Source organism: Grammomys surdaster, unplaced genomic scaffold, assembly GCF_004785775.1.
Source record: "Grammomys surdaster isolate TR1022 unplaced genomic scaffold, NIH_TR_1.0 330, whole genome shotgun sequence".
Lineage (NCBI taxonomy): Eukaryota > Metazoa > Chordata > Mammalia > Rodentia > Muridae > Grammomys > Grammomys surdaster.
Window position 1 is genome coordinate 2489317 of NW_021604749.1, and position 24499 is coordinate 2513815.

Below are 24499 nucleotides of genomic sequence, written 5' to 3' on the forward strand. Positions count from 1 at the left end.
CACACCTGGGGTTATAGATGCACACAGGCACACCTGGGGTTATAGATACACACAGGCACACCTGGGGTTATAGATGCACACAGGCACACCTGGGGTTATAGATGCACACAGGCACACCTGGGGTTATAGATGCACACAGGCACACCTGGGGTTATAGATACACACAGGCACACCTGGGGTTATAGATGCACACAGGCACACCTGGGGTTATAGATGCACACAGGCACGCCTGGATTTCTTTAGGTTCTGGAGGGTCAAACTCAGGTCCCCACGCCCACAGAACAAGTGTTATTACCCACTGAGCTGCAGCCACTAACCTCTTGGCAGCAATTGTTACATCACGGTGTCCATCCACAGGTATTTTCTTAGAAGTGGTTGTGAGTGGTCGCAGCCTTGTAACAGGCCTTCCGCCTTCCGCCTTCCGTGCAGTGCTTCTTCCCACATGGAAGCACTTGGTAGATGGTGAATTCCTGTTGAGAGATGGTGAATTACTGTGCAGGGAGTACATTAGAGAATGTGTCAGTCAGTTGGTGGCCTTGGGATGCTCCTTCGTTACCTACGTAGGTTCTTGCTGTCCTGAAATTTGATCTTGGGGTTTGAGGGGGGGAGCTGGGCTCCCTCCTTAGTGTCCTATTAGCACACCCACCTTCTAGGGCAGAGTGATTTGGAGGTTGATGCCTTTACTCTCATCCCAGTTTCCTTTGGGTGCAGTCATGTAAAGTAGGGTTGTGCTAGCTGAGGAGCACAGAGCAGAGAGGAAGGGACCAGCTCCCAGACTTCTCACTGGCCATGGAGATACTTCCTCGGGTACAAAGCACTTTGGGTTTAGGTCACTGGGCCAGGTGACAGAGGAACTTGTGTCTTTCTTACCTTTACAGTCAGAGCACCTGAGTGCCTCAGCACAGGCAGAGTGAAGCTGGAAACCTGGTCCTCAGGTGAGCAGCTGGGCACAAGCCTGCTGGTCACGTGACTGGTGAACAAGGTTCTGTGTGCTCGTGCATGACTCCCCTGTGGTGGCTACACTTGCCATGGCCCATTGGCAGACAGACCGCAGAACTGTACTTGCATGCTGGAAGTATGCCCTAGGCTGATTGCTGGACAAAGCTGCCTTCGAGGATGCTTCTAGCTCAGCAACTTGTTGTTTCAAAAGACTGCACTGGAGGACCCCGCTCCCCCTGCATTTGTGATTGGTGGGCAGAGAAGGAAGGGAAGAAATGCAGAGATCTTGGGCCTCATGGTCCAGGGGAAGCTGTCTAAGGATTTCTACTGGTGTGTGGTGAAGTCTGCATGAGTCTCCTTGTTTTTACTGCCATAGCTCCTGCTTGCTGAAGCAGAGGGGACCGAAAGGACACCTAAGACATTCAAAGTGGGGATAGAAGGTTTCGCTGCCACTGTGGGGATCTTGACTGCAGGCTAGGTTTGCATAGTGTCTCTGAGCACTGAACTGGGTAGACTCAGACGTATTGATGGGAGAAATAGACCCATAGTTAGTATGCATTGTGGGCTTGGATGTCCAGTGTGGGGAGGAGTAAATGCCGCAGGCTCGTCTGAGAGGTTTTGGTCATCCGTACTGAAAGCATGCCACTCCACAGTTTATAACTGTTTTCTTTGGCTGGTCATTGGTGTGGCCTGCCTTTCATTGTGGGTCCAAGTTATGGAATTAAATCTCAGTTTTTCCTGGGACTGTGAGCTTACCACAGAGAACCTTGGGCTGGGAGTCAGACCAGTGTGTTCCAACTCTTCACTCACATTCTTTTATTTAACAAATAGTGAGCACATGTCTGTGCCGGGCACTGTGCCTGCTCTTTCTGCGTATGTGAGGAACAAAGTCAGAAAGGCTCCTTTCTCATGAAGTTAGTAAAATGAGCAGTGTCCAGGGATGGCAATCACCCTCAGAACCTGTTCCCAGATGCAGTGTGTGGGCGAGTTACCAAACCTCTCAGATCCATTTCTTCATCTCCAAAACAGGTCTGTGCCTATCCCTTCAGGCTGCTGGGATTACAAAGAGACTAAAATTTTGGCCACAGACCACAGAGCGGGAACTTTGACAGTCTTTCCTTTTCTACACCATCTTCCTGTGCAGATTGGGTGAGGTTTTCACTGCAAGGTTAAGAGGCAGACCCTTGCAGTGATTCTGATGGGGATCATGCAACGTGCTAATCAGGAGTCATCCCCTGTGCCTTTTCCTAGGATTCCCAGAATTCCCAGTCAGATGTTGATCAGTTCTGCACAGTTCCACAGTGTTTTCTGAAAAGACAAGAGCTGCTTCTTTAGGCACAACTCATGTTTCATGCCAGCTGAAGCACAGCAAACTGAGCCATATCAGTCTCTGGGTCTGGCAATAGAAATTAGCATCTAGGTTGTTACATTTTTCAGATGTGGAGACAAACTGTCCAGTGCTGGGGCTTCATCTGCAAGTGGGAAGACAGCCAGAGTGTCCCTTGTTCTTGTTCCCATAGAGAATGTGTGCTAACCTGTCTGTCCTCATGCTCACAGGCCGTGCACACGGGCATGCGGGCGCTAATCTACAGCACCACCACAGCGGGCTCTCAGGCGGAGCACTCGGGCATGAGGACCTACTACTTCAGTGCCGACACGCTGGAGGACATGAACGCCTGGGTCAGGGCCATGAACCAGGCTGCACAGGTGCTGTCTCGATCATCACTGAAGAGGTCAGTCCTGGTGGGGGACCTCCAGGGTGGGAGCCAGAGGAGACCCCTAGGGCTGCAGTTCCACTGTTCATGCTGTGTTCAGGATGGCCAGCTCTCTCAAGTCCATCTGGAACAAGTGCTGTAGGTGGAGAATGTGCAAATGCTAGCACATGTCACTCACCAGGCTGCAAGCTCTTCTAGACAGCATCTAATGGCCACAGCTGCCATGGAACCTGACACACACACACACACACACACACACACACACACACATGTTCTCAAATTTCTTATTCGTGGTAGAAGGGACAGAAGTAGTCCAAATCACATTTCCAGGTTAACCTCTGCTAGGTAAATTGATATCCTTTAAAATAACTTTCTATTTATGGAATAGATGTATATAGGTATATATTGGTTTCTTTCGTACCTTTAAATTTTTATTATATTTTACTTATTCTTGTGTGTGTGTGTGTGTGTGTCTGTGTGTGTACTTATGCCATGGCACCACTGTGGAGATCACAGGACAACTTTTAGAAGTTGCACTCTCCTTGCGTGAAGTAGGTCCCAGGAATCGAACTCAGGTTGTCTAGACTGGTAGCAAGCTGGACCATCTCACTGGCCTTTCTGCCATTTTAAAACATAAACAAGAAGTTCTACATTATTTAATACCAGTAGACATGTATCACTATTCAGTCTGTATTCTTCTGCTATAACAAAATCCCAAAGTGTGGGTAATATATAAAGAAAAAAGGTTTACTCACCTCATTTTGGGAGGCAGAAGTCTAAATAACATGGTTTGAAATGTGCCATGGATACACACACACGCACACGCACACACCAATTGGACTGTATCAAAGGCCAGTGACATGATGGGAGCTCCTACAAGAGGGAGACCAGTATCAGTTATTTTTGGTGCAGCATCTGCAATGACCTAATTGCTTTGACCTGGCAGGAAAGAATCTTGCCTCTCCTCCAGTGTGGTATTCCACTGGCACCTTCTTTCCTTGTTAGTGGTCCCAACCCCTCACCCTACCCCCCACTCCCCTATCCCCTGCCTCTGCAGCCATCTCCTGCCCCCTCCACCAGCCATCTCCTGCAGCCATCACCCCACCTCCACCCCCCGCAGCAGTCTCCTGTCTTGTAGATCTCACCCAGCTCTGTCACATACTTCCTTTAGGAATGGTGGCATCTATCAGTACTGCTGACTACGGGTGACTGAGGGGATGAGGATTTATTGTTCATGTCCCTGAAGATTTCAAGATATACCTGGCTCTAGAATAGCTGGTTTGGGGCTCAGACACTGCCATCCTCTCAGACTCTGGGCTAGATTCAGTCTTAGACTCTGGGGAGGTCCCAGGAACATCTGGATCTGAGGTTGAGGGGCCTGTAGCAATTTGGCCATCAAGCCCAGCAACAGAGCCAGGAGGTGTGTTGCCCAAGAAACATTGAGATACATTGTGATTAGACTGGCTGACCTCAACTACTCTGAGGCTCTCAGCCATCCACCGTGGCCAGGGAAGGCTCTTGTTGATGCCACTGGGCCATAGGGACCGGAAGCAGAAGTAAAGGGTTGTTTCCATGGGAAGGGTGAGGGCTTCAGGCTGAGGACCTTGGAATGGCTTCTTGGGGTGAGTGACCGAACACCGGTGGCCATCACCCAGGCTGGCTGATTACCTCACCTTCTCCTGCAGCATTATCTCTTTTACTTTTATTTTGTGTGTATGAAGTTTTGCCTATATGTATGTCTGTGTGTGCCTGGTGCCCCCTGGAGGTCAGAAAAGATTCACTGGAACTGGAATTTCAGATAGTTGTGAGCTGCCATGTGGGTGCATTGAACCCAGGTCTTCTGCAAGAGCAGCCAGTGCCCTTAACCTCTGAGCCATCGCTCCAGACCACTGTACCTACTCCCACCCCATCCCTGTTGTCTTGAACACCTCCTCCCTCCGGGAGCTTGGTCTCTGAAGTCTTTCAGGCTTGGATTCCAGCTCCCTGCTGCCACTGTGTGAGAAGGACTTAGACTTTTCACAGTCAGTTTCTCACAGTTCATAAGACCCTTCCAGTGAGTAACTGTGGTTACTTAGTGAGGAGCTGAGACGCAGGTCCCTCTCCCTGTCAGATGTGTTGGCTTCTATAGCCCTTGGCCTGGTGACATCATTGCCACACCCCACCCTACTCCACCCCTGTGCACCCTTCTTGTTTCAACTGTGAGTCTTTGAGCAAACTTCACACTCTCTGTTTCTAGTGTATCTCCTAGCAGTGTGCGTAGCTCAGGCCCAGCTCTCCGAAGCCCCCCTCTTCCTCTAGCCCCCTCCCAGGGAATTTCTTTCTGAACCTCTGATTTTCACCATCTTGTTTCCTGCACAAGGTCATGGGATGGAAGGGGGATGAGTGTCCTGTCCAGTCTTTCTCCATCCCTATCACGTCTGGACTATGTTTGATTCCCTGGGGTCTTCATGACACCCATCTTCCCAGCTTGTCTAAGGATGCTTTATTTTTCCAAGAAAGCCATAACCCCAAGCAAGAAGGCCCATTTGCATTTGTAGCTCACAAAACTGACAGGTGAGGGCTTGCCAGGAGATACCTCAAGTCTTCCCGGTCTCCAACCCTGCTTCTAGTTCTTGCTTCCAGTCTGTCTTGGGGCTGAAGAAACTTACATCCTAGTCACTTAAGGAGTAAAATCCAGTTTCCTCCACAGGGCTTTTGAAGCTGGCATGTATGTCTAGTATCTACAGACTAACGCTTGCCTTCCCTATTAGCTGTGCCCCAGCCTGGACCTCCCTGTACTTGAGCCTGTACATCTGTTCATCCATTTATCTTTTATCTGCAAATATTCATGGTGGGCATATTATAGACGAAACACAGTTGATGATCCTGAGATCGTAGCAGGTAGTGTGTGATCCAGTGTACATTTGTGGAGGGGGGGGCACATAAGTCAGTAAGAAGACATTTACCATGATCTAAGTATGAAGACTGCAAGATGGGGTGTTGGAAAGGGGGCGGAGCAGTGAGTGGGAAGTTTGAGTGATCAGGAAAGGCCCCTATTACCTGATTGGCTATGGAGGTGAGGACGCATTAGTACATGGAAGTCAGATGCACACACACGGGGGAGGGGAGGGGTATATATGGGGCTAATGGATGACTTGGTGAAAAAAGAGCTTGCTGAGGAAACCTCACCTGAGTTTGACCCCCAAAACCTACATTAGTGGGGGTTGGGGCATCTAGATGCTGTGGCATGCATCCGCAATTACCATCACCTCTTTGAAAATAACCCATTTAGTGCCTGGCACAGAGTAAGTGCTCACTTAAATGTGTGGCTGTTTATCTGGTTGTGTGGGCAAGTAGGTGACTTGCTGAACAGAGCAGCTGTAAATTGGCATGGGGCTGCCAAGATGGTCCAGTGGGCTGAGGTACCTACCTCCAAGCCTAACGGTCTGAGTTCAAGTCCCTAGAACCCCCATGGTTGAAGGAGAAAACTGACCCCAACAAGGTGTCCTGTGTCCTCCACACTTGCACAGTGGTGCATTGCTTCCTCAATACACTCCCCCCTCCCAAAAAAGAGTAAAAAAAATAAAAGTTGTAATGACACAGAACAAAGTGAACTCTGCTCTGGGTGTGTGTGTGTAAGGAGCCAGCCTTCTCCAGCCCTCTCAGAAACAGCCCCACAGTCAAGCCCCCTGCACTTCTTTTTGGCCTTTGGATTGTTCTGCCGGGTGATGTACGGCTGGACAAGCCTCAGCAGAAGTCCTTGATAAACATTTTCAGCCGTTCGTCTGGAGTTTTTAGAGTTGGAGCTGATGGGGTTAGAGTCCTGTGTGTGTCACTGGGTAGGACCTAAGGCAGTGATTCACCTCACTGAACTTCACCTGCATTACCTGTAATGAAGGCGACACTGGCTCCAGCCTGTGGGCTTGTGTGGTTAACAGAAGAGGCAATATTGTGCTTGGCTTAGAGCATACAGTCAGCACCCCAGTTGTCACTGTCCCTTCCTTCCATTAGACACTGTGTTATAAGTAACCCCATATGTGAGTGTCCTCAACCTCTGTAGGCATGGCAGACCTGACCTGGCAGTATTGTCATAGGGATGAGAGATGGCCCTCGTCAAGTTCCTGGCACACAGTGGGACCTTGCATGTATTTGGCAATGGTAGCATCAGCCTTAAAACATATATGACCCTGGCTGAGACCCTATGGAGTTTCCGATCCATATAACTTCACAGGGGAGTTTGTCATTTGCCACTCCTATGCAAGAGGCAGCTGCTTTGTTGGGTGTATTTTATGACTCACTGGGGAGAGCAAAGGCAGAATGTCCTTAACACAGGCAGGACCTCTGTTGCTAATTCTGGTAAAGCAGAGCCAGTTGAAGGGCTGTGGGGTGAGAGATCTTCCCTGGGACAAGGGGTGGGCCTGCTCTCTTTAACTCAACTCTGGAAGGAAGGAAGTGACTACCATCTCCACCGCTCTCAGCGGCTCCTTCCTCAGTGCTGAGCACTAACCAGAGCAAAGGAAACTGCCTGCCTGCCTGCCTGCCTTCTATGTTCTGTGAGGCCTCAGCTCTTCAGACTTTCATACGGAGTTACAGATGGTGCCCAGGGTGGGTCCTCTCTATGAGCTTACCTGCTTCTGAGACTGGGGATCAGTGCTCAGTACTCCACCACCAGCCTGTCTGGGAAGGGTTTGCGCCATCTTAGCTCTAGAGACCTGTGCTCCGTGTCCAGCCCTCTGCATGACAGTCATCCACCGTGAAGGCATACTTTACCCATTGTATTAAATTGATCCGTGAAGATTTCTTTGTGACAGGTCTTCTGATTAGAAAAGTCATATGGTAAATTGCTAGGAATATAGGGAGACAGGAGAAAATGGTTCTGCTTGTTTGTTTGTTTTGTTTTAAGGCCCCTAATTGTTAAATGTTGAACTCAGGTAAGGCTATGGGCTATGGAAACACTGCTTTCCTACCTACAACCACAGACTGAACATTTTGGGCATAAAAGTGTCCCTTTAAGTCTTGGAAGCCACAGGGATAAGGAGCTTCATAACCCCACAGTCTTAGGGGTAAGAAGAGTGTCCGGTAGTGAGCAGACACCGCTCTGTCAGCCCTTCCCTAGAGGTTTCCTCTGCAGGATCTTCTGGTATTAATCCAAATTGAAGAAGTAATCATCTCCCATCAAATTCATCCCCAGGAAGTATTTGCACATCTTTCACTGAACACACACAATAAATTTACTATTATAAAACTAGCTCTAAAATGAGAAGAGACCAGCAAACTCCATGATTTTAGGGTTAACAGCCTTTCCTTTAGTTCTAATGCATACATGATAGTGGCATGTGTGTCTGACTGCTTATCTTTATAGTGTGCACAATAAGAAGATATATCCATTTAGAGACTGGAGATAAAGCCCAGGTTGTAGAATGCTTGCTTGTCTGGTAGGCATAAACCATAGGTTCAAGCACTACCATAGCATAAACCAGATCTCTCTTCCAGAACCTGGGAGATAGAGGCAGGCCTTCCTCAGGAACATAAAAGTTTGAGGATAGCCTGGGTTTCATGAGACCCCTGTCCCTACCACTTGAAAAGAATGGAAAAGAAAAGGAAAAGGAAAGAAAAGAAGGAAGGAAGGAAGGCTACAGCTCTTTGGGTTTCCAAGCTGGAGTGATACTTGGTGGTGTGGGAGCTAATGAAAGCTCAGAACAACTGTCACCCTACCAGGAGTGACCCAGCTCAGAGGCAGCTGTGGAGCACAGCCTGCAAGGATGAGAGACCAAGATGAGGATGAAGGGTAAGGAAGGCAGCTCAAAGGCTGCTGATGCTGTCTGTTGACAAAGAGGAGAGGAAGAGAAGTGGGGTCAAACTGCTCAAATGTCCTTCAGAGCAGAATTTCTCATCTTTGAGCTTACAGTAAGACTGTAATATTTATTTTGTGTGTGTTTCTGTGTATGTGTGTGCGGTGTACATGTGGTAGCCATAAGACAACTTCTTGGAGTTAATTCTTTCCCTCCACCATGTGAGTTCTGGGGATGGAATTCTGGTTGTGGCAATATGTACCTGCACAGCCCTCTTACCAGCCCAAGAATTGTTTTTCAAAAGTATAAGTTCCTGAGTATTTTCCTGTCTTCAGGATTTATAGACCCACTAGGCTGGAGTGGAAGGCCCCTCAGGTCACTATCTTAGTCCTTCATTCTATTGAGATGTAACAACCTCTGCAGTGTGAATAGCATACACCAACATCTGTGCACATGGGAAAGGAAGTTTATTGATCCACCACCAGGAGGACCAGTGATGCATCTGGTCTGGGTGTGGGTACATGAGAGCTTAGGCTGAGTCCTCAGGACTCTGTCTCTCTCCATCTTCTTTCCATCCATTTCTTGCTCTTGGCTTCCTTTTCAAACAACCCCTCATACAGGGCAGCATGAGCCCAAGCCAGAGTCCGACGATGGACCGACTAGCCAGCCCTTTGTCTCCCTCTGAACCAGTCACTGAGACTTCGGAGCCATAGCAGAACAAGAAATAGTAAAGTCAGCAGCACCCAAACCAGGTAGACCCCAAGTGGGGAAGGGTGAGCCCATATGAAGGCAGAAATGTTAATCAGACATGCAGTGGACAGAAGTATAGGTTTGGGAGGTGAGATGTCTCTCAGATATGAATAAAATGAGATACAAACCAGGTGTGGTGGTGTAATCCTGTAAAGGCAGGATCAAGAGTTCAACCCAATCCTCAGTAACATATCAAGTTCAAGGCCAGCCTGGACACCAAGGCTGACAACCTGAATCCTATCCCCAGGAGAATGTGGTGAAAGGCTCTCGTTTCTTATTGAAGTTGTGTGCTCAGCTCCACACATGTGCCATGATACCTTCGAACACTCAAACACACACAAAATAAGTTTAAAAATACAGAGAGAAGTTGGTGGTACACACCTTTAATCCCAGCACTTGGGAGGCAGAGACAAGTGGATCTCTGAGTTTGAGGTCAGTCTGATCTACAGAGCAAGTTCCAGGACAGCCAGGGATACACAGAGAAAATAAATAAATAGGTAGGTAGGTAGATAAGTAGGTAGGTAGGTGGGTAGATAAGTAAAAGAAACTTTATTTCTGTCTAACTTGGGGTTTCTGTGGAGAAGCCATTTGAACGTTCACAGTGGTGAGTGTGACTGCCTTGCTTGTGACTGCATGCCCACGGTTAAACCCGCACACAAGGAGCAGTCAGTCACTGTGTGGGAAATTCTTTTTCTTGTTCCCTAGACTAGCTTGAATCTGCACTCACCCCAGAGAGCTGAGGTTCTGGGTGGTCCTGGGGCTCTGGTCATCATGGTATAAATACAGAAGTGTTCTGCTCTATGCTCCCAGATCAAAGTGCAAACAGTCCAGGCTAAACCATCACAGAAGCCATGTATCAGAAGGGAAGGACCTTTTCTTTCACCTTTGAGCACAGCTAGACTAATGCCCCATCTGAATTCCTGCTCATTTTCCCATCTGTGTTGGAGTGCCTTCTTCTGACTCCAGTGAGCCACTGCATACGGAACTAGATTAGGACCTGTCCCTAGGAGGCTTTCAGTGTGGCAGGCCTTGACAGAAGAACCCTGTCCAACGTCACAGAGCCCCTCTTCTGTCTTCAGCTCACCACTTTACTTGTAACCAGTACCTGTTCTCTAAGTGGCCAGGCTTGTGGGTGGGGGTGAGGGCCATGAGCAGAAAGACAGTAGGTGGCAGAAGCTAAAGTGTGTAGCTCTGGAGCAGCAGTTTCAGTGTAGTGATGGTGTCAGGGTGCAGTCCTAGTTTACACTGAGGAGTGTGTCAGGAGCGGCTTTCTGGAAGAAGAAGTATTTCAGCCAGCTTCCCACAACAGCAGAAAGGACTGGGCATGCGTTGGGGGTTGGAGGGTCTTCCAGAAATAAGTGGATAATGTCTCCAGGAAGTCTCGGCTATTCTGTGGACTGAATGTGCTGCTGCCATTACAGGGACAGGGACAAGGTGGAGCGGCAGGCCATGCCACAGGCCAACCACACTGACACCTGTCCAGAATGTGGCCACATGGGACCTGGACACTCAAGAGATTGTCCTCATCGAGGCTATGAAGACTCCTTTGGCTTCGACAGGAGGGAGCAGGAGGAGGAACGCTTTCGTTCTCAAAGGGACCCACTGGAGGGCAGGAGGGACAGGAGCAAGGCCAGGTCCCCATACTTGCAAGCTGAAGAGGATGCCTTGTTTGTGGATCTACCTGGTGGGCCCCGAGGCCAGCAAGCACAGCCACAGCGAGCTGAGAAGAACGGGGTGCCACCTTATGGCCCAGGAGAACAGAATGGGACCAGTGGGTACCAGCGGACTGCTCCTCCCAGGGCCAACCCAGAGAAACTCAGCCAGAGGAAGACCAGCCTGGCCCAGGCAGAGCACTGGGCAAAGGCTCAGAAGGCAGATGGCAGGAGGTTAGTCTGGGGTTGAAAGTGATAATGAGGGTGGGATGGGTGGAGAGCTGTCATTTCTCCAGTACCTGCTCAGCTAATTAACCACTCTACCTCTATGTGAATAACCTTAACGGCCCTCTCAGGAAAGATGATAGCTCTAATTTACAGACCAGAAAAATGCCTAGGACATACAGATTAGTGGCAAGGCTGGAGAATAAAGTGTGGTCTATGGACCTCTGCCCGCCAAGAAGACACAGGGATGGACAGCAGTGTCGATAGCCGATCGACTTTACACCGCTGTCCCTCTGCTTCCAAGAAGTCTCTATGGACTCTTGAGAGCACTGAGACCCAGGAGTCACCTCCCAAATGCTTGGAGGAGCCAGGGAGGAGTCTGGAGAGGAACCCAGACACTGTAAACACTCATCCCGTCACTGGGTATAGGCTCATTTGAAGAAAATTAATTTATGTGTATCGGTATTTTGCCTGCATATATGTCCAAGTGCCAGATATGTAGCTGGTGCCCACAGAGACCAAAAGAGGGCATTGATTCCCCTAGAACTGGAGTTAGAATCAGTACCATGAGGATGGATGCTGGGAACTAAGCCTGAAGCCTCTGAAGGAATAGCAAGTGCTCTTAACAGCCAAGCCATCTCTCTAGACCCTTTCTTTTTTCTCTTTTTTGTAGATAGGGTCTCACTATGTAGCCTTGTTGGCCTGGAACTCACTACGTAGACCAGGCTGGCCTTGAACTCATAGAGCTCCACCTGCCTCCACCTCCCAAGTACCATGATGAAAGATGTGTACACCACACCTACCCAGAGCTAGTTTCAGATCTTAAATCTGCAGGCAGTAGACTATAGAAATGACGGAGCCACCAGAAGGCCTGGCCCTCAAGAACCTTTCTTTGGAGAAAGTCCTTGCAAAAAAATCAGACCACTGAGATTCTAACTTTTTGTTGATGAAATGTGTCTGCAGAAGGTTTTCTCTGCCCACAGACCTTCCTTATTCCACTACACACAATGGTCTGCCCTGTGGGAGACACAGAGATAGCATGTATGTCAGGGAGCTGAAGTGGGGGTGGCCAGCATGGGGATGAGAGGCAGTGATACTGAGGGCTTATGGAAAGCAGAGTGTCGAAAAGATGCACATTGGCCCCTGTCCTACACACACACACACACACACACACACACACACACACACACACACACACAGGTATATGATAATTTCCTATGGTAAGTAACCAATGGATCTGGCCCCTTAGTGAAGGAACTAACTCTATTTTCCTCCATTTTCCATTTGAAAACAGAAAGAAGCCAGCTATCTCTCATATGTGTAGTGTAAGACTGTGCTGACCTCATTGTTACTGGACAGAGCACAGAGGCATTGGACGGAAGTCCACATGGGGAACTATTTCTCACTTATCCCCATATTTTGAGATATATCTATATTGCATCTCCTGTCCTTTAACTCTGCTGGAATGAAGTTAGCAAGAGGCTCACCCTTCTAGTCCTAGTCTTCCATCTCCACCCACACCCAGTGTTTAAAGTGTACTCATGAAAGAAAAGGGTGGGGGAGGCCAGGGACTAAAAGCAGACCAGAAGGAACACAATAGGAAATGAAAGGCCTGCATGATGAACGTGCAATCAAGGGTGGTCACAAAGGTCCACCTTATGTTTGACGTGACTCTCTGCAGCCACTTTCTCAGGATATCCTGTTTAACTTTTCTGGTTTTGGAACCACAGAGCAGGTAGAAGAACAGGAGTTCTTGATACCAGACTATGTAAGGCCAGGTTGGACATATGTCTGTTGTCAGGATAGAGCTGTCCCTCCCTCCACCAGCCAGTTTATTATTATAGTTTGGCTGCAGGAGCCAGTGGCCACCATCATACTATTGTCTGAGGTCTCCCTAAAAGACGGACAATGCATAGGTGGAAAGCAGGGACTGAGGATAGCCTGAAGATTTGGGGCACTGCCTAATAGTGAAGAGTGGGAGGCTGTGACCATCTAAACATGGTAGGCAGGTACTCTGCATAGGGTGTAGAGAGACAGAAGGAGCAGCCCCACACCTGCTGTCTGCTCTGGCTACCACCTCTGAATATTTGGGCGCTGCCACATCAGAGGCTTTGGAAAAATGAATGAAAAATCTCTGCCATCTAGTGGCAAGCAGACACACTTGCATGCTGGACAGGTTTGGGTTGAAGAGATCTTAAAATTACCTCAGCTGAATGAAAAGAAACTGTGACAGAGAAGCTGCCATATTTGATGACACCTATTTCTATTTCTCAAAATGGTTATTCAGGGGTGCTTATCTTCCACATTTTTACAGAGAGGCAAGTGAGAGTAGAGCAGAAGAGACAGGCCTGAGGTCAGACAGGTTCAAGTGATGTAATAGGATCAGAACAGTACTCGTCAACCTCTGGGGGCTGTTTAACAGGGGAACACACTCTACCCAGGGGTTATGATTCACAGGTCTACTGGGCTGAAAACCTACATTTTCAAACTATATTTTATATAGAGTTTTGATCCCAGACTGGCTTCTGGTCTGTTAATGCCATGCTGGGAGTTGAACCCAGGGCTTTATGGATACTAGACAGACTCTTAAAACTGAGCTATATCTCTAACATGTATTTAAAAGTTTTTGGTTTTGGGTTTTTTGTTGTTGTTGTTTTGTTTTGTTTTTTTCGAGACAGGGTTTCTCTGTGTAGCCCTGGCTGTCCTGGAACTCACTCTGTAGACCAGGCTGGCCTCGAACTCAGAAATCCACCTGCCTCTGCCTCCCAAGTGCTGGGATTAAAGGTGTGCACCACCACCGCCCGGCCTAAAAGATTTATTTTATTTTGTATGTGTTCCTGTTATCTGCAGAGGTCAGAAAAGAGTCAGAGCCCCTGGAACTGGAGTTACAGATGGTTGTGAGCCACCATTGTTGGTGCTGAGAATTGAACCCAGGTCCTTTGCAAGAGCAGCCAGTGCTAAGGCATCTCTCCAGCTTTTACTTTTAACCAAACGTAATAATTATGGGACTAGAGAGATGGCACTTGGCATGAGTGTTTCTTGTGCAGTTCCACCCATGCCAGGCATCCCAGTGTTAGGGGGCAGACAGACGGATCTGGAAGCTCATTGCCTAGCTAACTTAGTTAGAACAAGAAGTTCTAGGTCAGTGAGAGACACTGTCTCAAGGGAATGGGCAGAGAGTGTTAGAGCAGGATACTTGATATCCTCTTCTGGCCTACAGACACAAACATATATGGGCATGCACACTCCAACACATGTGCATACGCACACATACACATAATCATACATCTGAAAAGGTAATAGTTATATACTGATGGGGTAGATGGGACATTTTGGTATATGCATACATTGTGAAGTTGTTGAAACAAGTTAATATCTATCGCCTCACCCACCTATCCTTTATGTACATGTGGTAACGACAATCAGTCTATTCTTTGAGCAGTCTATTCTTTTGATGTATATTATTATTAACTGTGGTCACCATGTTGTGTACAATGGGGGCTCTGATACATGCTCACTTGAAAGTTGCACAGCTCACCAACGTCTCCTGCCTCTTCATTCTTGCCATCCCCAGCTTTACTCTTTGCTTCTCTGCATCTCACATACAAGTGAGATCAGGCAGTTGTCTGGCTTAATTCAGGAGCCTGCATTTTGAATAATGCCTCCGGTGTTGTTGCTGCTGCTGCTGCCACCTCCACTGACCATATACTTGGAGTTAGCCTCGGCCCAGAACAAAGATTGACACACAGTGATGTTTTTGTAATAAATTTGCTATGTGAAGTTGATGAGACAGAATTAGGATTTGAACTCGGGCTTCTGTAACACCAGAGCCTATTCTCTTTACAAGGCCATACTGACTTGCAGATTAGACTAAAAAAAGCAAAGGGTAACCAAAAAAATTGTGTGCGTGTGTGTGTGTGTGTGAGAGAGAGAGAGAGAGAGAGAGAGAGAGAGAGAGAGAGAGAGAGAAAACGCACGTGCTTGAGCAGGCACATGGATGCTGCATTGCACACACAGCAGTCAGAAGACAACTTTTGGGAGTCAGTTCTCTCCTGCCGCCATTGGTTCTGGGGATTTAGTTCAGATTATCAGGCCTGCTTGGCAAACACTCTTATGTACTAAACCATCTCAATGGCCATAAACTGTAAAAAAATTTGTTTTACTTTATGTTCTGAATGTTTGGCCTGCGTGTATGCCTGTGCATTGCTGTGCATGTCTGTTGCCTATGAAATTCAGAAGGTGGAGTTAGAGCTCTTGGAACTGGAGTTACAGATAGTTATGAGCCTTTTGTGGCTGCTAGGAATTGAACCCGGGCCCTCCGCAAAGCAGCCAATACTGTCATTGTCAAGCCATGTCTTCAATCCCTAGTCTTTTTTGTTTTTAGATGTTATTTCCTGTATCTTAGGATAGCCTAGAACTTACTGTGTGGCTGAGGGTGGCCCTGAACTCTTTGTCCTCCAACCTCTACCTCCCTGTTGCTATTATAGGTGGTATATGCCACCACACCTGGCCATGGGTGGAAGGGAAGTGTTGTCAGAAAGGTACAGATTCTGCTAAGGAACTTTTGATTCATGGGATGCATTTTCCCTTCCTGACCTCATTAGTTCTCAGAGCCCCTAGATGAGGCAGTAATACTACCTCACATGCAGGTAGGGAAACTGAGGCTCCTAGCAGTCAGTAAGTCTCCTGAGATCACATAGCCAGTATATGTAGAATCCAGATTGAAAACCTACTTTTGCTTTTTGCTCAGTGAGAAGTTACTGAGGTAGGGAGCTCTGTGGTGGACGACCGTGTGGGATGCTCATAGTATGTGTGGGGGTGAGGGTGTTCCTCTATCCCTGGCAGTCTAGGCTGCTGGCCAGCCGCTGGTCTCAGCCCTGGAGGGAGCAGTGAGAAAACAGTGAGGCCTCAGGGTGGGTTGTAGTCTGTCAAGAGAGCCCTGAGTACCAGGCAAGGATTTCAAGGGAGCTGAGGTTTGAGTGATGAGATAAGGTGACCTTGTACAAGAAACACATTATTAGGAGGCTCTCAGAGTTCTCTGCAGGAGGGAAGGAACCAGTGTCTGGGTTCAAAGGGTAGCAAACAGAAGACACCCCACCCCACCCACCTCCAGCCATTTTCTTTGTGAGTTCTGAGGGCTGGTGCTGGGTTCCCAGACAGAAGGAAAGCTTCTCTCCCCCAGAAACTGTGAGGCCTTCCCAGACCAACACACATTGCTTGTCACTGAGCTGGTAAGAGAAGAGAGGCAGTTTAATCACTGCACCAGGAGTGATGAGCACGGGAACCCTGTGGTAGTCCTGGCTCTTGGAGAAAACTGGTTCTGGGTTCTTCTGCAGTCAGAAGCCCCGGGTGTCTGCATCAGTCACTGTTTGGGGTCCTCACAGTCTTTCCCACAAGATGATTTTGTTGATTTCCTTAGCTGCATTGCCTTGTGTGATGGCCTGACATGTTCTTTGTCCTTCTCAGCTTGCCCTTAGACCACACACTTCCTCGCCAGGGACCCAGCCAGCCCCTGTCCTTCCCAGAAAACTACCAGACTCTTCCCAAGAGTGCTAGACATCCTTCTGGGAGCTCTTCACCCCCTCCCCGGAACCTGCCCAGCGACTACAAGTATGCACAGGACCGAGCCAGCCACCTGAAGATGTCCAGTGAGGAGCGCCGGGCACACAGAGACGGCACTGTGTGGCAGCTGTATGAGTGGCAGCAGAGGCAGCAATTCCGTCATGGCAGCCCCACTGCACCCATAGGAGCTGGCTCCCCAGAGTTCACCGAGCAGGGCCGCAGCCGGAGCCTGCTAGAGGTGCCCCGCTCCATCTCTGTGCCTCCATCTCCTTCTGACATCCCTCCTCCGGGGCCTCCAAGGCCCTTTCCACCCCGGCGGCCACATACACCAGCAGAAAGGGTCACAGTGAAGCCACTCGACCAGAGGAGGAGTGTGGACATCTCTCTGGGGGGTTCTCCCAGGAAGGCACGGGGTCATGAGGTCAAGGTGAGGCCTGGGAACTTCTGCCAGGTGACTGGAGTCTTGTATTGAAAGACAGAGTGATTTAGTGGCTGCCTGGCGGCCCACAGGTCAGGAAACAGTGTTGGCATTCAGTCAGTCCTCTTATCTATAACAACCCAGCTGAGGTTGAACTCTCAGGGCCTTTCAGTTTGCTGTGCCCAGTAAGGAAGGTGTCCATTTCGGAGACCAGGCACCTAGGGCTCAGGGAGATGGAAAGATGCATGGTGGGCAGTCCTGGCAGTGAGTAGCTGAGGTCTCCTTGCCTAGCCTCAGTGTGGCTTCTCCTCTCCTGTTACAGAACTCCTCTCACGTGGACCGGCATTCCATGCCCTCCATGGGCTACATGACGCACACAGTGAGCGCTCCCAGCTTACATGGAAAATCGGTAAGCTGGCCCTCACTTCCCTCTCCGGGTGACTGACATGGTGTAGAATACAAGATCCTACCCCATAGTATTCTCTCCCTCAGAGCCAAGCTGTTGCAGCCCACAGGGCAGCTTTCAACCCCTTCTTGATAATAAGGAGACAGCCCCAGTGAGCACTCAGGAACAGGCCCTCCAAAGACTGAGGAAAGTGGAGGGTTATGTTGGGCTGGTCCTCTCTTTGGATTTTGTCAGAAGTATATTCCAGCTACCTGCTTTCTCCTTCAACACCTCTCCTTTCTTCCCTGGCTTTCACTCGATTAACTCTCCCTTCAAAGCACCCATCCTTCTGGGTGAAGCTGAGCTGGTGGCTTCCAGTACCCTACGCTGGCGGTGCCTTTATTTGCCCTAATGATGGGGTCAGTGTGATCATTGCCTGGCGGTGTCACGTCAGTGTTGTCCTGGCACGGGGTGAAGAGTATAATTGCAGTGGTGTGCCTCACAGTGGCTAACACCCTCCCAATGTGTCTACGTGCCCACAGCTGGAAGAGCTCTCGTTGCTGCTCACCCGGTTGCAGCGGCACCAGTCCAAGTTGGCCAGCGTGCGAAATTTCGCCGTGGGCCAGTTACTACACCACTACTTGACCTTTCCTGCCTGCCAGGTCAGCGCCGGTGGGCCCTCCTGAGCCCAAGCAGGGATGGCCTGTCTCCCATGTTTCCTTGTGACGTGCTCTAGTCTGTCCTGCTGGCTGGCTACCTGCCTCTTCCCTTGCCTGTCTGCTTCTGGGTGCTACAGCTAGTGACTGCTAGTGGAGTGCCTCCTCTCTGGTACAGGGGAGAGGCTGCATGGGGTGGAACAGACCTGAATCGTGCTTCTCGGGCTGTGGAGAGTGGCAGGCTGCTGCGTGGTCGTCTTGTCTAAGAGCTGTGCCCCACCAGCATTATTGCTCATTGAAGACACATGTGGGTCAGCCTGGAGGGAAATGTAGGGCACCTCCGCTTGCAGAACAGTCCTCATCTCTTGTCCTATCTAGCTTTGTGGGAACCTGCATAAGGATGGGATGGAAGTATCATGGGTCAAGAGGATCCTGAAGGGGCAGTAACTCACCATGTCTCACCAAGAGCTTGCAGGCTGGAGCCAGAATCTCAGTCCTACTGGGGTTAGTTTTAAACAGCATCAGGGCCTTGGGCTTGGTATCCAAGCTTCTTAAGATTGCCCAGGGAGTTGCTCTCTTGGGCTCCTGGAGCAGCTAAAGGAAGTGGACTCTTGCCTGAAAAGTTGTCCTTGGGCAGCAGTGGTTCAGCCAGATAAGCCTGATCCCTCCATGCAGTACAAAGCCAGGCAGGGGACACTTGGGGGGAGGAGGGTGCTGGGATTGTCACTTTCCTTCCCTGGCCCCTTTTAGCAAGACCTGAAGAACTCAGGAAATATAGTTAGAAAGATGAATGTAAGAGAAGATATATTAAAAACAAGCAAACAAACAAACAAAGTAAGTCGTGAGACTAAGTAGACTCAGTGTCTAAAGAGCCATGCAAGTGTAACCCTGTAAATGCCGAGTGGGTGTGGCCATCCTCCTGTGATTCCAACTCTAGAGCAAGCTACCTAGTACGACTAGTCAAGTGTATCTATCTGTGAGCCCTGGGTGATGGAGAGACCCTACCTTATAAATAAGGTTGAAGAGCAATGGAGGGCTTACACATGTGTGCCCCACACAAAATATGCATATTTACATGTGTACCACATACAGAGACACACGGCAAAAAGGAAAAGAAAAATGTCGTAAGTCCTGAATTTGACTTTAGCATTCTCTAGCTGTCTTTTCTTCTCCTGTTCAACGTGTGCAGGGACAGTGACTTGGGGAAGTGAAATGAGGAAGGAGGCAGTCCAGGGAAAGAAATAAGCCTATGCAAGCTACAGCATCCCTCAAAGACAGGGCTTCCATGCCTAAGCAGCATATGAACTTCTCCTGTGTGGCGGTGACTGGCTTTCACCAGAGCTGTGCACCTTCCCCATCCTTGGCTTGTTTAGCTGGAGGCCTCAGTTCACTAAGAACATGGTATCTGGACCATTCTTCATCTCTGGCAACTCCTCTGCCTCAATTAGCTTCTGTGATCTGCTGAACCAGGAACATGACTTGTGGGAAGCCCTTTTCTGAATAATTGCACTCAAGTGCTTGATAGACCAATGAAGACACCACAAGCAAGTTTCACTCAGGCCCCTAATGTGGCTGCTCTGACTTCTTGCTGAGCAAAAAGAGCAAAATTTCCAGGAAAATTTCCAGCAGCTGCTATTTTTCCCTCTGGAGTCTAAAGTCATACCAGGCCCTCCTCTCTCTGCCTTTTCCAGTCATCCATCCACATTACTTGGGGTCTTGTTACTTCATGCATGTGACAACCCAGGCCAAAGGTTTGATGCCAAGAATTGGAACAGCTGTGTCAATGGGATCCTAGCTTTGGGCATGGCGAGTGCTATTCCAGGCAGCTCTCCTGGTTCTGCCTCAGGAACCCGGCCTCTGCCTCATCTGCTCTTCTGCCCTAGCCCACGTGTTGGGTCCTCCCCATCAAACTGCAGTGGGTGTAGGATAAGCCAGATTTCCCCACTGTGACCCACAAATTCTGCCCTGCTGAAAGAGGGCTCTGAGTTGCAACAAGACATCTGTGCTTCCTCTGTGGCCTGGTGTGTTGATCTGCTGTGGTCCTGTGTCTCCAGTGTAATGTGAATGATCTGCCTTCGAAGACCCAGGTTATTTAAACCTTGGCGTTTGTAACTGTTTTGTTTTTTCCTCTCTGCTTCCTTGGAAGGCTGATGACACCTACCTCCAACTGAAGAAGGACCTGGAGTACCTGGATCTCAAGGTGGGTGGTAGGGCTGGAAGATTGCTTAAGGGTCAGGAGTACTTGCTGCTTTTGCAGAAGACCCAGGTACCCAGCACCCACCTCAGGTAGTTCAATATTAATCCATTCTAGAGCATTCGATTCCCTTAGGCTTCCACAGGTACTCCAATCCACGTGAGGCACATAAGTTCACACAGGCATGCACACTACTCCTAAATAAAGGTAATAAGTCTTTAAAGGTGAGTGGCATCAGAATTCCACCTACTATGGACATTCATCTTTCTGCAAGCATTACTTACTGGAACCCAACACTTGAGTTCCAGACCCTAACTGGAAACTCTTGTCTGAATCGGGAAAAAGTCATTGTTTATTATCTGACTCTTGTGGAGTTGCTGGTGAGCCCTGTTATGAGATCTCTGGCCTAGAGAATGTGAGGGTCATGATTTTGATCTGTTCCTTCCCTTGGTTAGAGGCAGAAGTTCCTGGGAAATAGCCGGTGGCTTTGCCAGGGCCTCTGCTGCTGGTAGGGGTGTGTTTGGTTCATAGGGAGTTGGCTGGTATGTGTGTTCAGCCACAGCTGACATGGTGGGGCCCTTTGCTTTTGTTGATGAGCGAGTAAGTTCTACATGGAGTCATGGGGCTTTGAGGCCTACCAGTAGCCTCTCCATTTGGAGCTGAGCACTGGGTGCCTGTGGGTACTTGAAGCTCAAGCTATTACTTAGCCTTTACAGCAGAGCTGTAAAGGCCTAAAAAAAGGTGCCGCTGACTTGCCACAACCCACAAGCTCCCTCTGGTGATTAGCCCTCCTCATGCTGGAGCTCTGGAACAGACTGGAGGAGCATAACCTTAGTCAACCCAGGGAAGGAAGAGGGTTGTAGACCATGTTTATTTTCACTGTACTGTATACCTAGCTCAAGACATTTCTGATGCAGGATGTCTCCCAGCCTCAGGGATGGCAGGAAATGGATGTGATGGATTGGACAGGGAAGTTGCATCCTGGGGTAGCTTCCTTAGCTAGGAGCTATGTGACCTGAGGAGGTATCCTGGATGCTGATATTGTCATGAGAACAGCTGGGCTTGTAGCCAGTTTCCTGGTTGTGTATCTGCTACTGTAATTACTAAGCTCTTCTCAGGGAAGTAGTCCAGGGGTGAACCTCTCCTGCAGCTAGAAGAGACTTGACTCTATCTGCCCAAGAGAGAGGAGAGAGGTTGTATATGGAGTAATGATCAGAAAGGCCAGTGTGCTTGTGTGACTTCCATCAGAGGGCAGGGACCTGTTCTGGCATGCACAGACCTAGAAGAGTGGTTCACTGCAGTATGCAGAGCCCAGGGTTGAGGGCCTGCAGATGATTATGTTTAAAGATGTTCAAAGCCTGCTTAGTCTAAACATGCCATTCCAATTTCAGGCGTCAGGGGTAGCAGTCCAGGGTGTTAAGCATAGGGTGTCTCTGCTCTGCCTACCTTGATATGCTTATGTCCCCTTCACCTTTGAATTCAGGTTCCCCTCCTCCCCCAGCATCTTTATGGAACGAGGGAGGGTCTCCATGATAAGTGTGCCTGTGAGAAGACTCACAGCAGCAGCTACACACATGTAGTACAGTGACAGGGAGTTAGGAACAATTTGGGAGAAATGGAGACAGGCTGTAAAGCTCTGGTGTGTCACCATGTGTTTTCTGTGACTCTAAAGAGGATTAAGCCAAGCAGATGGCAGCTATAGGCAGATGGTTCAGTTGGTAGAAATGCTCTTCTGAAGGGCTTTCTCTGTGGTGGTGAATATCCTCTCACAGGGCTGCACAGATTGGAACTCCAATATGTGGATCCTATAACATGCTGAGCAGGATGTGCTTGAAATAAGGGCGACGTGGATGTGGGTACTGCAGGTAGAGACAGCACAAGAAGAGGCTCACACACTCAGGAAAGTGGATGCTCTTGAATGAGCCCTGAGAACCACCTTGCATTTGAGAGACAAGCTGTGCCCCTCTAGGAGCATCCTCTATGGTACTAGCGTGTTTTGGAGAGTGCTTGCTCTCTTGGTGATGCCAGGGTATAAAGGACTGAGTAGTAGTGGAGCTTCTCTTCTTCCTGGCAGTGTCTGGGCACTTAGTTCATTTGTGTTTTAGTTCTCACAGTAACTGAGTAATAGGAATTACTGTCCCTAAACTGTTAACCAAGAAGCCATGTCTCAGAGAGGTTAAGGGAGGTCTGTAAAATTCCATGGCTGGAAATGACTACAGCCCTGAGGTTTTCATCTGTGGGCTGTGTTTCCATCATGAAATTCTGCTTCCCAGAACCTGAACTCCATTGACTGGCTGTGGTCGGGTTGCTGTTGTCCATAGCATTTTTAAAAATTATCCTTTTAGATAGTGTTTCACAGTGTTACCCAGGCTGGTCTCAAATATCTGGGCTCAGTGATGCTCCTGGACTATGGATGTGTGCCTGTACTCCCAGCTTTGAGTTATTTTTATACAGCCGTGAAATGTATCCAGGTGAGGCTGAGCAGAGTGTCTTTGGCTTCTCAGGTGATGCCTTTGTAGACACAAAAGGTTGCCTTCAACCCCAGGGAGTCTCTTGTCTCTGAGGATGAGTGTACCATTGTTGGCTTCACATCTGTAGCACTGTGAGCTCTCTCTGACAGTTTGAGCCTGAGATCAGGGCTTGTTCATTTCCAAAGTCAGCTTCTGGGGCAGAGTTTTTCAGGTTGTTATCTGGGGCATCAGCTATTTCTAGAGCATCTAGGAATGTGGTTTTAAAAATATAGATCTAAGTACGATGATACACACCTGGGGTCCCAGCTTCTTGGGGGACTGAGACAAGAGGATCATTTGAGCCTATAAGTTAGACTAGGCCAGCCCACAGAACATAATGACTTTCTCCCTTTAACAAAAAAAAATTTTTAAGCTGGGCATGGTGGCCTTGAGTCCTGGCATTGAGAGGGAGTGGAGAGTGAATCTTTGTGAGCTTGAGGCCAGCCTAGTCTACATAGTGAATTCCAGGACAACCAGCAAAGCTTCCTATAGAGACTCTCTGTCACAAAGAGCAAACAAACTTCAGAGCCTAGCATGATTCATGCCTTTAGACCCAGCACTCAATAAGGCAGAGACAAAGGGATTGCTTCAAGTCAAAGCCTACCTGGGCTACATAGTTCCAGGCCAACCAAGGATACAGAAGCCCTGACTACTCAAAAATAAATAAATAAAAATAAATTTAAAAGCAGGGGTTAGAGGTAAAGCAGGAATAGGTACTTGCTACCAAGCCTCATGACCTGAAACCAGGACCCATGTAGTGGAAGGGGAGAACCAAGTCCACGGGTTGTCCTCTGACCACACACACGCACTATAGGGTGTACACACAGATGAATTAAGATCTCTACTGAGTTCGCACTCTTGTGCCCAGGATCCTCCGCTCAAGTCACACTCGGGTGTGATTTTTGCACACACTAAAATTTGAGGTCAGCCATTCAGGAACAGAGATTACTATGCCCGGCCATGAACTAAACCACTAGGGAATTTGGAAAATGCACGTCTTAGTTAGGGTCTCTATTGCTGTGAAGAAATACCATAACCATGGCGACTCTTACAAGGGAACACATCTCATTGGTGCTAGATTACAGTTCAGAGGTCCATTATCACAGTGGGAAGCAGGCAGACATGGTGCTGGAGAAGGAGCTGAGAGTTCTACATCTTGAACTGCAGGCAACAGGAAGTGGTTGCCACACTGGATGTGGCTTGAACATCTGAGTTCTCATTGCCTGCCCCCGGTGACCACTTCCTCCAACAAGGCCACATCTTCTAATAGTCTGTGGGGGCCATTTTCACTCTAACCACTACAGTGCACATCAGCGCTTAAGTCTTATGTGCTTAGAGATTCTGACTTAATTGATCAAACAATTCCTTAGGTGTTTTTAAAATACAGTGACAGTTGAGAAAGATTACCTCTAAGTGGTTGTTTTGTATTTTTGTTTGTTTTTGTTTTGAAACAAGGGTTCATCTATCCCAGGTTGTCCTTGGGTGCCAAATGACCTTGGACTTGTATCTTTTTGCCTCTTTCTCCTGAGTACTAGGGTTTTGTAGGTACGTCTATGTCCACTTTATATGGTACTAGATGGAGCCCAGGGCTTTGGGAATGCTAGACAAGCACAGAACCAACTGAGCTACATCTCGGAAGTGTGGCTCTCAAGTATGGTTCCTGACCAGTCACACCATCAATACCTGGGAATCTGTTAGGAATGCCAGATCTTGAGTCCTAGT

At 48.7% G+C, this 24499-nt stretch overlaps 1 protein-coding gene across 2 annotated transcripts in view; it reads left to right on the forward strand.

Moving 5' to 3' along the window:
* The window catches only part of Plekha7 (pleckstrin homology domain containing A7), a 187660-nt gene that overhangs the window by 136386 nt on the left and 26775 nt on the right, over window positions 1-24499 (forward strand). For both annotated transcript variants that reach the window (XM_028778231.1, XM_028778232.1), the window contains 5 exons: window positions 2497-2672; window positions 10597-11061; window positions 16519-17041; window positions 17355-17441; window positions 20220-20273. In XM_028778231.1, the coding sequence (XP_028634064.1) occupies window positions 2497-2672; window positions 10597-11061; window positions 16519-17041; window positions 17355-17441; window positions 20220-20273 (1305 nt within the window). The remainder of the gene's footprint in view (window positions 1-2496; window positions 2673-10596; window positions 11062-16518; window positions 17042-17354; window positions 17442-20219; window positions 20274-24499) is intronic.